Genomic DNA, 15,539 nt, shown 5'->3' on the forward strand with positions numbered 1-15,539 from the left:
AAGTTAAGTTTATGAGCTTTTCTCCACTTAATGTATTTCCTACTGCAGTATGAATATTATATTGCTGCTTCCATTTTATAAAACAGGTCTTAAGTTGCCCTTATGCCTCTATCCCAATAACAAATAACTGCTTTTCACAGTCTTTCTCCCTCTGTGCAGTTTTCTCTGTTTTCTTCGTAGAGCAAGATACTGCGACTATCTGCGAGCAGGCTGTAAGAAAACGGCGTGACCAGCAGGTCCAGGGAGGTTATTCTCCCTCTGTACTTGCCACTGGTGAGACCGCTCCTTGAATCCTGTGTTCAGTTCTGGGCCCCTCACCACAAGAAGGATGCTGAGGCTCTGGAGCGAGTCCAGAGAAGAGCAACAAAGCTGGTGAAGGGGCTGGAGAACAGGCCTTACGAGGAACGGCTGAGAGAGCTGGGGTTGTTTAGCCTGGAGAAGAGGAGGCTGAAGGGACACCTGATTGCTCTCTACAACTTCCTGAAAGGAGGTTGTGGAGAGGAGGGAGCTGGCCTCTTCTCCCAAGTGACGGGGGACAGGACAAGAGGGAATGGCCTCAAGCTCCGCCAGGGGATGTTCAGGCTGGACACCAGAAAAAATTTTTTCACGGGAAGGGTCATTGGGCACTGGAACCTCATCTGGAGTATTGTGGCCAATTCTGGAATCCTCGACATAAGAAGGATATGGAGCTGTTGGAATGGGTCCAGAGGAGGGCTAAGATGATCAGAGGGCTGGAGCACCGTCCCTACGAGTACAGGCTGAGAGAGTTGGGGTTGTTCAGCCTGGAGAAGGCTCTGAGGAGACTTTACAGCGACCTTCCAGCACCTGAAGTGGCTACAAGAAAGCTGGGAAGGGACTGTTTACAAAGGCTTGTAGTGACAGGACTAGGGTGACTGGCTCTAAACTGGAGAGGGGCAGATTTAAACCAGACTTTAGAAGGAACTCCCTCACCACGAGCACAGCGCGTCCACCAGCCCTCTACGGCCGGAACGGGGCCGGGGGGGCTCCTCCCGCCCCTCATCGCCGGCCAATGGGCGCGCGGCCCGCCCGCCGCGCTGAGCGCTGATTGGTCGGAGCGAGTGGGGGGGCGGGGCCTGGCGGCGGCCATGCTGGGGGCTCTGAGGCGGCGCTGGGGCTCCTACAAGCACCGCTTCGTGCCCTGGGTGGCCCTGAACCTCCCCCGCAAGCGCAGGTGGGCGGGGGGGCGGCCGGGGGACCTGGCGGGGGCTGGGGCCTGGGATCCCTCCGGCTGGGCACGGCCAGGCAGCCGGGGAGGTTCCTGCGGGAATCCTGTGTTCGGTTCTGGGCCCCTCGCCACAAGAAGGATGTTGAGGCTCTGGAGCGAGTCCAGAGAAGAGCAACAAAACTGGTGAAGGGGCTGGAGAACAGGCCTTATGAGGAGCGGCTGAGAGAGCTGGGGTTGTTTAGCCTGGAGAACAGGAGGCTGAGGGGAGACCTCATTGCTCTCTACAACTACCTGAAAGGAGGTTGTGGAGAGGAGGGAGCTGGCCTCTTCTCCCAAGTGACAGGGGACAGGACAAGAAGGAATGGCCTCAAGCTCCGCCAGAGGATGTTCAGGCTGGACACCAGAAAAAAATTTTTTCATGGGAAGGGTCATTGGGCACTGGCAGAGGCTGCCCAGGGAGGTGGTTGAGTCACCTTCGCTGGAGATGTTTAAGAGACGGGTGTATGAGGTGCCGAGGGACATGGTTTAGTGATTGGAAAGTAAGAGAATATGCACAAGACTGCTGGGAAAATTTATACATATGCATGGGAAATATTTGCTGTAAGCAGTTTTGTTTCACTGCACATGATTGATGGAGATCACTCCTTCATGTTGGCCAGGCCTCATTAAAGGGTACTTGCTTTCTAAACCTCCAGACAAGTCTCAGAGAGTTTATTTGCCAGCATTTTCAGTATCACACCTTCGTTGGCAGCGCACAAGAGGCAGCTCTGGGCCTCCACTCGATGGTGGCCACAGTGTCAAAGGTGCTCAGCCTCATGGGTTGCTTCACTGGCCTAAATCTGTCATACTTAGGTACTTTAAAGTGCTGTTTGGTGTTAAAAGCAGATAGTTGGGGTTTTTTTTGTCAAGTTGCACTTACTATCTCTTTAAAGGTAAGAGTAATACTTGAATTTGAATGAGTATGATGTTGTTATAAGTAGCATAAATTAATGTCTCCCTAGTACGCATAGTATTTGTCCTTGCCTCATTTAAAGTATAATGAACAGTATATGTATGTATTTATAAACTTCGATGATTTCAAGATTTAGGCTGGACATTAGGAAAAAATTCTTCACAGAAAGGGTCATTGGGCACTGGAACAGGCTGCCCAGGGAGGTGGTTGAGTCACCTTCCCTGGAGGTGTTTAAGGCACGGGTGGACGAGGTGCTAAGGGACATGGTCTAGTGTTTGATAGGAATGGTTGGACTCGATGATCCGGTGGGTCTCTTCCAGCCTGGATATTCTATGATTCTATGAAATGCTCTTCTTTCACATGTACAGACATACTTTAGTCTATTAGTTGCCATCACTAGTAACCGGCAAAAGCCAACATGTAGATAAATTAAGGTACGTAATGTTACATCATGATATGCTATGCTGGGTGTGCTTTCCTGCATTGTCTTTATTTCTGCTACCACTCCAAAGGCCATCCTTCTCATTCAGATGCTCCTTAAACAAGATTAAGTAAGAGGACTGAGAAAACTAGAGTGGCATCACCAGATTCACATGGACAGAGAACCAAGACAATTACATAACTCACCACAAGACATCTGTACTTAACTAGAACACATTTGAATACTGAAGTGCTAGTTGTGCTTTGTGGAAACACTTTCTTCACTCATACTAGGGAAGACACTAATAACCACTTTCTTCACCTGCCAAGTATTTTCTCCATTCTTGCCTACAGTTCAACTAGACTTTTAGAATTAAACGTACACACTTGGTTTTAGTAAGAATCATGAATGACAAAATGGATTACCTAGAAAAGGGAGGGGCAATGTTCATCTACAGCACTGCATAATGCCAAATATATCTCAGCAAAATCTGAACATGGAACACTGGATTTTTACCAAAGGACATTCCCACTATGAAATACAAATACACACAATTGTTTTATGGTAGAAAAACTTCTCTCGGCATTTTGCAGGACTGTAGGGAAGAATTCAAGACACAATCTTCTGCCTAGAGTCAAGATCAAGTCTATTCTATTTTTTTAACCTGTTACACTAAGTACTTGTATCTTAAAACAGTTTTTTTCTGCCTATTACTGTGTTGGCAGCCTTTTGTGTTTTGAACCAGCAAGCATGATTATTTTGGTAACAGTATTGATTTTGTACAAACAGCTCCAATATAAAGAAGAGCTATTGCAACAGCCCCTACTACTTGTAAGCTTTTCTAAAATTCACATTGCTGCATATGAAATTTGTCAGAGTCTCTCATAGCAGACTGGTAACAACAAAATACCTCACCTTAAATATCAGAGCAAGATGATTGGAGTGTTTCTCTGCATTCCAAGGAGGTTTAGCACAAGCCATTTCTATAACAACACAGCCAACGCTCCACACATCACAGCTCCTACCATATTGCTGACCTCTCAGAACCTGAACAGAGAAACCAAAGCTCAGATTATCCACTTCAAGGTCTCATAACTCTTAATAATTTAGATGCAAAAAAAAACCCAAACTAAAGGCATTCTGATTAACATTTCAGGTTGACAGAATGATCAGTAATGTATATGTCACAAGACTTATACATCTGTAGAGAGCTGGTAAATAACAGGCCTGACTAAGAGGCAAGGTAAAGTGATTTGCAATAGTTAGCTCTTAACCAATGGGTCATCTGGGCTTCAGTAACAGTACTTATGATAGATAAACATTGTAACAAACTATTTACACCAACTTTGTGAGTAAAGAAATGTCACTATCACCATCATTCCTGTTCTTTAGAAGAAAAAGTGCATTTAAAACATATTTGAAGCATTTACAGAAATTTTCTGTTACTTGACTATATGATTTAGCCCAGAGTTTGAACAAACTTTATGAAGTAACTTCCAAAACTGGTTTCTTACCTCCGGTGCCATAAATGCAATAGTTCCCAACAACTGTCCCTGAAACTCCCCAGCACCAGTTCCTTTTGATGCCAACCTGGCTGCAGCTCCAAAATCAGCAATTCTTAATCTATGACCTGTGCTGTCAATTAGCAAATTGGCACCTGTCAACAGCATAATAAAAATACTACTAGTTGGCTTTCTGTTAAAGGCAAAAGGACAAACAGACACTCTTCCTTCCATTTCAAAACTACAAATAGGTTGCCATTCCCCACCTGCAATATCAAAGAAATCTAAAAATCAAGTAAAAAGTCTAATAATATCATTTTTCTGTTATGCCTGAATGCTACTGCACACAGCTTGAGGCTGTCCGAGAGATTTAAAGAAGCACTCAAAGTTTCAAAACAGGGCAAACACAGGATTCTGGAACAATGCCTGGAGACAGAATAACGAAAGAAAATGGTGACCTAAAACTCTGAAGGGTTTTCACTGTCTGCAGGCTCCCTGTGAAATTTAAAGTTATTTCATCCTTAATCAACTTGGAGTAATCTTGAAGAGAATTATAGCAACTGGGAGTTTTCCTGTTTTTAGGAAAGAAATTAAGAGACAAACATTTGCCACCACTGTGTTGCTACTTATCTGGATATATCTCCAGTTCAGGGACAGCTGTAGTGACATTAAAGGGAAAAGTTTTGTAATATTGTTATTCCCATGTTGCTCAAACACAGTACAACTGTATTTATCTTCAGTTAGGATGAAGGATATTCCTATACATTAGAAATTTGACCTCTTTATCTTGGCTTGTTCATAGATTTTACCATCATTTCAGTGTAAACATTTAACTAGTGTTCTTTAAAACTATATGGGAACTTGATATTTTATTTGAACAAACTGAGAAAACTATATTTTCTAATCTGTTGGCAGAGGTAGCAAATATCCCCAAGAATGCAATGAACACACCGATTACTTTCAGTAATTAAAGGTTCTTAAGAATGATCAGACAAACCCAATAGAAATATCACTCTTGAGATGATATCTGAGAGAAGCAAAAGATCTCAAGCAGAAATAGATGCTTTGTGAACACTCGTTTTTTAAAAGGCTTTCTAAGTAATTCTCACCTTTAACATCTCTATGGATTATCTGATTCTCATGGAGGTAAGAAAGGCCACGTAACAGTTGTTCTGTGTAATTAATAATAACAGATTCTTTGAAGGCTCCATATTTACTTAACAAATGAGCAACTGAACCCCCTGGGAGACAAAAAAATACATTTTACCAACACTTACATTTTACATTAGCAGAATGTAGCATTGCCTCCTAAAATTGGAAATTGGTATTCCTAATTTATAACTAGACCCCTCCCCTCCAAAAAAAAAAACATCATTAAAAAGTTTCAAAGGCAAAAAGTAATACTTTGTTACTTTCTACTTAGAACTGTATACACTGAAGAGAAGTCCTCATGCTTTCCAGTACGTTATACTTCCTTACAAGAATGTACAAAAACTTTAGTGTATGAAGTACTATTGCTGATAAAAAACCCCTACAAATAGTTACCCACAATTTGTCATTAGTGTTTAAACGGCAGAACAGTAGCTTTCTTTGGGACACTAGATATACACAGCTGCCAGTAACCATTGCTTCTAAGAATTCTTTTGTTACCATCCAAGTATAAATCTAAAGAAGCAAGTAGACAAGCAAGGAAAAGCAGTTTCTTCCTCTGTTTCCCAAAACTGGAATAGAGATCCTCAAGATTTTAGATTTTCAAAATTATGCCTCTTAAAGTATTAATATAACTTGGACCTGGATGAGGTAAATACAATTCCTGACACCTCATTACCCATAGCTTTGCAAAAATATTTTCTGCACTACTGCTTACAACAACACATACTTGGGCTTCACTTGTTAGGACTCTGGTATTGCTATATGGTTCCCACCAAAGAATGTAAGTCAAGGTGCAATGCTTCTTTTATGAGAAATAATGATGTGTAAGACACCAAATCTAGTCTTGGTAACTGCACCAAGCAGCAGCATATAATCCCATTCATAAAATTACTAAAGCTCCTTTTTGAAAAAAGGATAGGCTTTCTTCTCCCTACCTCTATACAACAATGAAAAGATTTCACCATTTGTTACTAAATTACTATTTGGTATCTTTAAGATTTGAACATATTTTTCCCAAAGCATCCTGCTTACTACCTCATTATTTAGCAATTTACTTCAGTTCTTAACAGCTTTAGCATGTCATCTTATACAACTTCTATGAAAATCCTTGGAACAAAACCAAGCAACAGGTATTTCACACTTCCTAGCAAAGTTAAATGCAACAGTCTGATCTATTTCCAAATAAAATGCCTGTCTCAAAGTTTCTAACTCCTCATTTAGATTCAGAAATTGAGGAAATAAGTGAAATATTGTTTCAAGGTTTTCAAATGCTTTAAACTATATGACAGATTAGGTATGGAAATTTCCGAATACAAATACAAAATACGAATACAAAATAGGTTGCACTGGTAAGATTATCACTACAACCACTTACACTGTTCTGTACGTAGATCTTCATACTGGTAAGAAAAAGCAATAAAAATACAAATTGGCAAACTGAAGTGAGGCAAAATGCAGTACGAAACTACACAGTTCAAGGCCCAACCACTATCTACATTTTTTTTGTAAAGCAGTCATTTACCTGCCATCCATTCAATAAAGAGGTTATAGTTGCTCTTCTCACACGTGGCACCCAACATTCGAATAATGTTAGGATGGTTCAGATGGCTCATCATCCTTATTTCTTCTCTCAGTGCTTCAACTACCTCTTCTTGCTCAGATGATGTGTTCCTGACATACGTCACCTGTTTTGAAATGTATGTCATTCAGAATTATCTTACATGATTACTAGTCTTGTAATCCTCACTTCAGTACAGTAACAAGAATGGGTGATTTTCCATCCCTTTTTTACCATCTAGAAATGCCAAGTGTTCTTTTATCTCAAGACTCTTCAGGTAAGAACAATATGAGACAGTCATAGAAAATTAAGAGTGATCTTCTAGGGAAATAACAACAAAAATTCTCTCCAAGTATGGAGCAGAGAAAATTCCTTCTTCACTCTCATCTACTTAAACTAGGAAAAAAACCAATTTTTTTTCAGCTGTTGAAGAAAAGGAAGAAAGATGAGTCCCGATTGACAGTGCTGATATTTGTAAGATATTTACCCATTTAACACTACTAAATGTTTCATAACTAAGCCTCTTATCCCAGAAATTCTATGTCAGGTGGGGAGCGGAGAGATCATAAGCTCTGTAATGGAACTGGAGCTGACCCCAGCTCCAATCCATACTAAATCTGAAACCATGGCATACCACAGAAAATCTCCCCTTGGCATCAGAACCATCATGTCTCCAGAAGGAGCCTCAAGGAATGCATGGACAGTCTTACTCTTTCACAAGCAAGAGAGTTTTGAGGAAGGAATAGCCAATACTCTTTGAACCATGACGTGTTTTGAAATTGCTTAATTCCATTAGTATAAGTGCATTTATGAATTAATAGAAGAATGCTAGGAATAAGGTTTCCTAGATGGTGGTATCATTAATTCAGACCTAGGTCACCTTACGTGTGAAACATTTACTGAAATCTAGAACCTGCAAGAAATCTTGAGCGAAGCATGTACGTTAGGGCCTCTTTTCTCAGTCACATTTCTGTATCTATTTTTAAATATTAAAAGTACTTGCCTCAAAGTTGGCTGTGGCATCACAGGAAACAGGCATTAAACTTTATTTCCTCCACTACAACTGCTTTAGGAAAACAACCCGCAAAATCAATCCTGACAAGTAAGGGGAAACTACTTCTATTAGCTACCTTGCAAACAGGACACTAATCTAGAACCAAGAGATCTGGGATCCATTCTGAATTCTGTCAGTGATCTATGAACTTGTAAAATGCAGAAAAGCATTTTAAATAAATAAGCATATAAAAAAGTGGCTTTTTTCATTTTAAGGAGAAGTGAAAAACACTGAAAATCTTATGTTAATACTATGCACATGAAGACTTTTTATTATGCATTACATGAGAATACATGACAGGGAGCAGAATAAACAAAGAACACAAGAAGTCTGTCAGAGTAAAGAACATTATATTTACTATTCCAAAGAAATACGGAAAAATCAAGCACAATATATTAAAAAAAATCAAGTATTTGAAGTATTTACCTGTTTTACAGCCATTAACGTCCCTGTTCCTACATCCTGAGCTTGGTAACAGGAAGAGAAAGCTCCAAGACCAATCTGCTGACCTTTAAGCCATTCTGCATCTTCTCTGTAATGGTGTTTTGCTTTGGTATGTCCAGGCAGGGTTTCTGGTGTCTGCAAATAATATTCCAAGTTAATCCCATGTTTACTAATGTGTATCTAAAATGCTGACATTCAGGAAGGTTAAGAAATACCCAAGCTTATATGCTTCTCCTCTGACAGTTCCTTGTACTGTACGTTACATATGTTTTAGCTGAGACAAGAACACTGGTGTATTCCATAATCTACATACTCCTACAGAATGCAAGAACAGAAAGCCTCCTCTGTGTCACTACCTGAAGACGAAAGGTAGGATTTAAGGACACAAACATGAGTGAGACTTTTTTGCTGTTCCTGATCTCATGTGTAGTTAAGGGTTTAGTTAGAACCTATAGTAAACACAACCAAAATCATGTTGTTTTCCACTTTTTTTACTTCCATTTTATTCCATTTTATTTTACTTCCATTTTATTCCATTTTATTTTACTTCCATTTTATTCCATTTTATTTTACTTCCATTTTATTCCATTTTATTTTACTTCCATTTTATTTTACTTCCATTTTATTTTACTTCCATTTTATACTCCGCAAATAAAATACTCCCCTCCATATTCTCATCTGTTACGCTTTTGTCTATTTGCAAATACATTTTTTCTGACTTCTAAAGTATCTCACATCTTCTCTCTCAAGATGTACCAGCAACGAGAGCTCTTCCATCTCTGCCTTCTCTTTCAGACACTACCTTGGTTTTGTACAATTGCCTTCAAAATACATCAGCATTAAGAGTCATTACAGTTCTTCTCCTGTTTAAAAATCTTGTTCTCATTTCCTTGTTTCCCTACTTTTACACTTCCTTCTTTGACATTTAAAGATAAGGTATATGACATGATGTTTCTCTTCTAAATACCTTCTCTGAACTTGTTAATAACAGTTAAAGAATTCTGTTAGCACCCTCAACTGGGAGATTGTTTATTCTCCAACTCCTAGGAGAGGGTGTTATATATAAAATTTTGGAAATACAACAGCTCTGCTTTATGAATTCAGGGAACCTCAGTTGAGACTTAGGTTAAATTTCCATGTGTATACTTACATCCTGCTGAATAATTATGATATCTTCACCATTTTCAACTTGCAGTTGGGGAATTATTGGCAGGGCATCTTGAGATGCTGACATTGCCATAGCAATAGCTAAAGCTTCCTCCTCTTCAGCTTCCATCTTTTCCTTGCATTTTTGATTATGATTCACATCATCTTTGTAAGTATCATCATTTTCTGCCCGCTCAGGAGAAAGAACTGCAACTTCAGACTTGAATGTAACTGTGCCATCACTCATTGGCATAGAGGCTTCAAGCAAGTCCTCAATACTGGAGTTGAGCTCTGCATTAACATCCAACCGACATTTTTCATCTACTGGTGTGAACACTGTCTCTTCACTTGGTATAGCTGCGCTGCTACTACTAATATTGCCATCACACTGTGAAACATCATTCAGGTCAAGTGTCATACTGTTTTTTAAGGTTTCTCCCTGCTTGTTCACATCACTTGGGGTGGGTCGTGATGGCTTTGGCCTGTGTATATGACTGGATGGCAATGGCCTGGCTTGGGTAAAGACTGGAGAAAGCTTCTCTGGTTCTTTATTTTCAGAACAGTTTCTCTGAAACTGGAGAGACAGTTTCCGCTGTGTTTGAGGAGAAGGTGAGGGGATTTTGCAGGGAACGAATCCCTGAGGTCTGAGTTTAGAGACATCTGTTACAGTGCCTGCTGGTACAGATGGACTTGAAGGAGACAGAAGCGTTGGGAATAGTGACTGAGAATGACCGGATGAGGGAGAAGAGTTCAAACACTGACTGTGGGGCTTGCCTTTTGTTTGAATGGCTGGCTTTGGTTGTTCAGTGGTTACTGATGAAACAGGAAGTCCCACAGCAAGGCCAGCCAGCGTCTCAGAAATGTCCTCTGGACTGGCACTCAGTTTTTTATCGCTCAAACCTTTCCCACTTTTCCCTGATAACTGGACAGTACTGTTAGGAGTATTACTTTCTGTAGCTTCTGGAGAGTTATCTGGTACAGGCAGCTGCAAAAAATCTTCATGCTGATGTTCTCCAGAATGCATTTCTTCCATGCCTAGCTGGATGGCTTCTGCAATTTCCATTTCATCCGCTATTGCCATCAGACGTCGACGCATCCTTGCATAATGAGTTGAGCTTGTCACACTCAACATTTCCAAAAGCTTTACAAAAACATGGGGAACCCTCGCCACCATTCTTGCTGCACTCAAAAATACTCTCCGTGATAGTTTACCAACCATTGAGTGGGAATTGTCAATTGACTGCAAGGTGAAAGTTAAGAGGGAGAGAAGTTTCTTATACCTAAAAAAAGAAAAGAGGTGTTTTATACACTGATATGCTCAGTTAACTACCTCCAAGAAAGCCATTTCAAGATAACGTATTTAGCTGTCAGTTCTGCAACAGAAAGGAGACTTACTGCTGCACTAGTAATTTAAAATTGATTCACAGAAGTTTTCTAAAAAGGCAATCATTTACTCCATAAAGTTAGGACACTTTTGCGTATAAATGTAAACTCTTTGTTTACAGGTACTAGAATAATTTTTTTTTTTTAAGAAATCACCAACAACACATTTAACTACAAAGAGTAGGAGTCACATAATGTAAGCAAGTACCTGTCTATTACAGTATCAGCCTGCAAGATATCTCCACAGACAATGTGGGGAAAAAATTCACCAGGAAATTCCAACAGAAGTCTGTCTATTAGACAAAGCCTCCCCAGCAGAGCTTGCCAGTTGCTAGATTCGATTTGGGTTCCAAGAATACAATTTAAGACATAATCAACACCACCAATACCAATGGACCCTATAAAAAAAAATCGATAAAATAAAGATTACATTTGGTCACAACCTAAATTCTGACCTAGTAAAAGATAAGAACTGTATCATATAGAAATACACATTATATGCCCAAATAACACCCCCTCCCGAACTGATGAGAGAAATACTGTTATCTTTGCCATGCTGATATTGGATAAACCCTGTCTAAAATTTAAAGCACTTCAATATATTTGCACGTAATTATAATTAAATTATATAAGAAGACTTATTTTTACCAGATTTAAGTATTTCTCTCCCAACTGCCAGCTCGCCTGCTTGGCCTTTACACATCTCCAACAGTGTTGAGACTGAAAGTTGACTTGTTCGACTATAAGAAATTAAGGCAAAAAGTAACTATTTTAGCAAATGTTTTAAGGAAAAACATTCAAATTATCATACTCCAACAATCTTAGCTTGAAATTGTGCATGGAAAATGATTTTACATTGTTTTATTCTGATACATTTCTATAATCCTCTATCTGTAAACTACCAACAGTTTTTTGTGGGTTTGTTTTAACACAGAGATTATATTTCTGGACACATCCATCACTAATAAATAAACAAAAAACCAAATAGGACATCATCTCCTTACAAAAACAGGACAAATCCAGGAATTCTACAACACAAGAAACAGTTCTATTTCACCTATTCCTTTAACTTCAGATATTTTATTGCTAGATTATTGCTGGGGCACCACTAGCTGCTGTTTCAGTAAAAATGCTGCTTAGAAACTAAACCTCAAGAGACATAAATCAAGCTGGTGGGCTTATGCATCTAATTTACAGTACAGGTGAAGAAACTGTTTGTCCTGCCAAACCAACAGAGTAGCTTGGGACAGGAAGACAAGGCCTACTCAAACTAGAAACGCCAAAGGCATTCACTCAGAACAGGGATCTCCTAACACTAAATTGTGAAATGAGAAGTAGAAGCATTACATTAACACTTCATGACACAGATTTACAACAGCCTTTGTTGAAGTAGGAAACATACATGAGTATTACTTGCTGGAGGGTACTTGCTGACTGCCGAAAAGCAAGTAACAAGAATTAAACCAAAGCAGTATCAACTGAGATGGAGGTGATGGTTGATGACTGCAACTAACACCTTCTGTTATTTTAAAGGAGAAAAAAGGCCTTGTGAAAGCAAAGCATCATTTAATATCTAAGTGCTAGAGAAGTACAATCAGTGCCTTAAAAACTTGCATCTTTCAAGAGAAGTTTATTGGTAGCAATTAAGACTTTGACAAAACCTTATTTTTATACTCAGGATTCATACATTTTTTTTCACTGTCGACTATAAATGGTCTCCGAATTCCACATAAACAGCAACAAATAAAGCTTCAGAACATTCCAGTAACAATCTGAAATGAACCTGAAGCTTATGAGACATCATACCTGTTGGCATCTGCACATTTAACTAATATTGTCTCTACAACTGGCTTGAGAAGTCGCTGTAGTTTAGTCCTCTCTGCCGAAGTATGACAGGGAGTATATACCAGCATGGCTCTTAAAGTTTTCTAAGAGAAAAAAAAAAGCAATACAGATGAAATCAAATTAGCTACAAAGTTTTTCATTTTCTTGAAGAGTTGTAAATAGTTTTATATAATTGCATTCAAAATATCAGTGAAATGTTCAAAGGATAAACAGCTCACTACATATTTTCTGTTAGAATTAGTCATGTATTCTTTGAGGCTGGAGAGAAGCTAGTTATACAGGTACTGTTGTATAGTAGCAAGCATTTTCTTATATTTGGCCACTGCAGTCACGCTGTTTCAATACCATGGGATTTTGTTCATCCCACTTTGAGATGATGGTTAGAAGTTGTCATAAGTGATGTTCCACAAGAATTACTAGGACTCCTGACTTCATATATTTCCTCCCTTCCCTCCCCTTAAAAAATAAAATAACTTCCAGATTCCTAGGATGCAATAAGTAGAAAACATCTACTTACTAAAGCAGCAACATACACTTTGTAGACAGGGTCAGCACAGACCATAGACAGCACACTGCAGCAGGATTCCACCACCACATCTCCTGAGATACTGGTCTGAGATGACCCACTAGCTGCTCCCAGAGCTACAGCACTTGTGTTGTTTCCATTGCTAGTTCCAGAATTTCCAGTGCTTTCACCATTAGCCAGTAACAGCGCACCACTAACATCATGGGAAAGACGTCTAAGTGCCATTTCTCGTATATTCCAGTTTCGAGAAAACAAGCAGCCAACTAACTCCATTCCAAATACCTGTGAAGGAAAAAGCAATGTTCCAGAAGACAAATTGAATAATATTGCACCTTAAGTACCCAAGAAGAGCAAACAAGAAGAGCAAATGAATGTTTCTGGTGAAAAATCACCTTAAGAAGCCTGACAGCAAAAATATGTCAGAAGATATGGTATCTTAAAAAAAAGATTCTGTGATAGAACTGAAATATCATAAATGACAAGTTATCAGTTATCCAAATACTCTGTTAAGAGAAATGGGAGGATGACTGTATGGATGGTTACATACACTCTGAATTTTAATTATTCAGTATGGAGTTTGTTTCTGGACACTGATACAAAAACAGCTCCGAAACCAAGGTCTGGCAGTAGCAGACAAAAATCACAGCAGAAATATAGGCAATACAAGTTCTTCCACTTCTAAGTGTGTGACCCTTGCTCAGCTGAACTCACCCTCTAGGCTCTAATTTAAGTCATTCAGCTCCTGCAACACAACTTGGGTAATGGTAAATGCTAACTTTGTATTTAAAGGACACTTGCACAACCAAAGCTAATCACAAATATTACTTTTTATTGCATGGAATTTTAATATGATGCTCAAGACAAAGTCCAAAACTGAAACCTCTATTGAAACAAGACTGGATAACCTTTTCTTCTAAAGTCAAATGTAATTCTTTCTGATAAAAATCGACCATAAAGCTAAAGGGATTCACAATAAAGTTTTGAATTGTTGATACGACAAATCTAGCAAAACAGCTCAAAATCAGCTTTTACATTTGAAGCTTCCTTTACAAAATAAATTTACCTGAATCCATGGCTCAGCTAAATCTTTATAGGCAGAAGGGATCTGCTGGACCCCATAATGAGTAAGGTTAAAATTGCTATCTTGGGCTCTTCTCTGTGATCCAGCTGTAGATTGTTGCTGAGTTTGTTGCTGAACCACACGGAGAATGGAAGAATCCACAGGGCTTGGCAACTCATGACTACAGATTAATAACAAATGACACTGATTAACAAATGAAACATTTGCTGAAGCAAATACATTAGCCTATTTAGGAATATCAACTAAGAAATCAGCAACAGGTAGTCAGTTATAATCAGACTCCTTACCTGTAGAAATCATGAGATCTCCATTTTGATCTGCAAAGAGGACATATAAGTGGCTCTCTGTTTCTTCTGCATTCTTCTGCCCCTGGAATTAAGCAACAGGATAAGTACTTCAGTTCTACTGCGTATAAAACCAGAAGATGGCATTACTGTTTCTAAGTTCTACTGAAGAATGTTAGTTTCAGGATAAGTGCTTCTAAATCAAAGCATTTATGAATCAAAGCACTTGATCTCAAAGCATCATATTACAAACTTCATTTGTGAATATTTGATAAAATAAAGCCTAATAATAGTACCTGAATGATACTAAATTCTCACAAAGAGCTACCAGTCATCACTGAAGAACAGGTTTCTGTTGTTTCACTTTTAAAGCAAACAAAAAAACCGAATAAAAACACAGTAAGTTAGAATACTTTTGCATATTTAGAGTCACCAGAACTTAACAAGACAACGTACATATTGACATGCAGTGGTGATGTAATTTGTTCCTGCAGCCATCTTCACACACAGTTAGGCTCTCTTCATCCAGCATGCCTAACAAGCAAATGGGGCACATCTGCTCTTCTTCATCCTTCATACTACAGAAACAGATATTTGAGATTGTAAAAGCAGCATATGAGAATTCATAACAGACTTTAACAGGGAAAAAAGATTAACTCCCACTTTGGAACAGTCATTTCTGAATAAACTATAGGCTATTCAACAATCCTTCTCCTAAACCTTGGTTTGAATAAGTAAGCAACTACATTTTTATAAGCACTGAGTAAGAACAACATTTTGTTTAAATGAAAAGGAAAGTTTCAAAATGCATGACATCTTTTCAGACTAGGTCAGATACCAATTAGAGACTGAAAGACCTAGCCTTGGGCACTTATTTTCCAAGGCTTCTTTAAATAGACCAACCTTTGCTTTTTTGACTTATCATCTGGCCTTGGGAAATTAATTAATTTCTTATATTCTGCAGGCTACCCACATGTCTCCCATCATGTTCATTTCAGAGTACTG

General features: G+C 39.0%; 1 protein-coding gene across 2 annotated transcripts in view; it reads right to left on the minus strand.

The window, feature by feature from the left end:
- MAP3K1 (mitogen-activated protein kinase kinase kinase 1) overlaps positions 1-15,539 on the minus strand; it is a 64,504-nt gene that overhangs the window by 2,743 nt on the left and 46,222 nt on the right. For both annotated transcript variants that reach the window (XM_069879778.1, XM_069879779.1), the window contains exons 7-19: positions 14,991-15,112; positions 14,538-14,619; positions 14,233-14,410; positions 13,161-13,451; positions 12,605-12,726; positions 11,447-11,538; positions 11,007-11,196; positions 9,420-10,695; positions 8,252-8,404; positions 6,736-6,898; positions 5,171-5,302; positions 4,074-4,216; positions 3,475-3,606 (exon numbers count right to left, since the gene is read on the minus strand). In XM_069879778.1, coding sequence (XP_069735879.1) covers positions 3,475-3,606; positions 4,074-4,216; positions 5,171-5,302; positions 6,736-6,898; positions 8,252-8,404; positions 9,420-10,695; positions 11,007-11,196; positions 11,447-11,538; positions 12,605-12,726; positions 13,161-13,451; positions 14,233-14,410; positions 14,538-14,619; positions 14,991-15,112 — 3,076 coding nt within the window. The remainder of the gene's footprint in view (positions 1-3,474; positions 3,607-4,073; positions 4,217-5,170; positions 5,303-6,735; positions 6,899-8,251; positions 8,405-9,419; positions 10,696-11,006; positions 11,197-11,446; positions 11,539-12,604; positions 12,727-13,160; positions 13,452-14,232; positions 14,411-14,537; positions 14,620-14,990; positions 15,113-15,539) is intronic.

The sequence above is a fragment of the Phaenicophaeus curvirostris genome, chromosome Z (genome assembly GCF_032191515.1).
Source record: "Phaenicophaeus curvirostris isolate KB17595 chromosome Z, BPBGC_Pcur_1.0, whole genome shotgun sequence".
Lineage (NCBI taxonomy): Eukaryota > Metazoa > Chordata > Aves > Cuculiformes > Cuculidae > Phaenicophaeus > Phaenicophaeus curvirostris.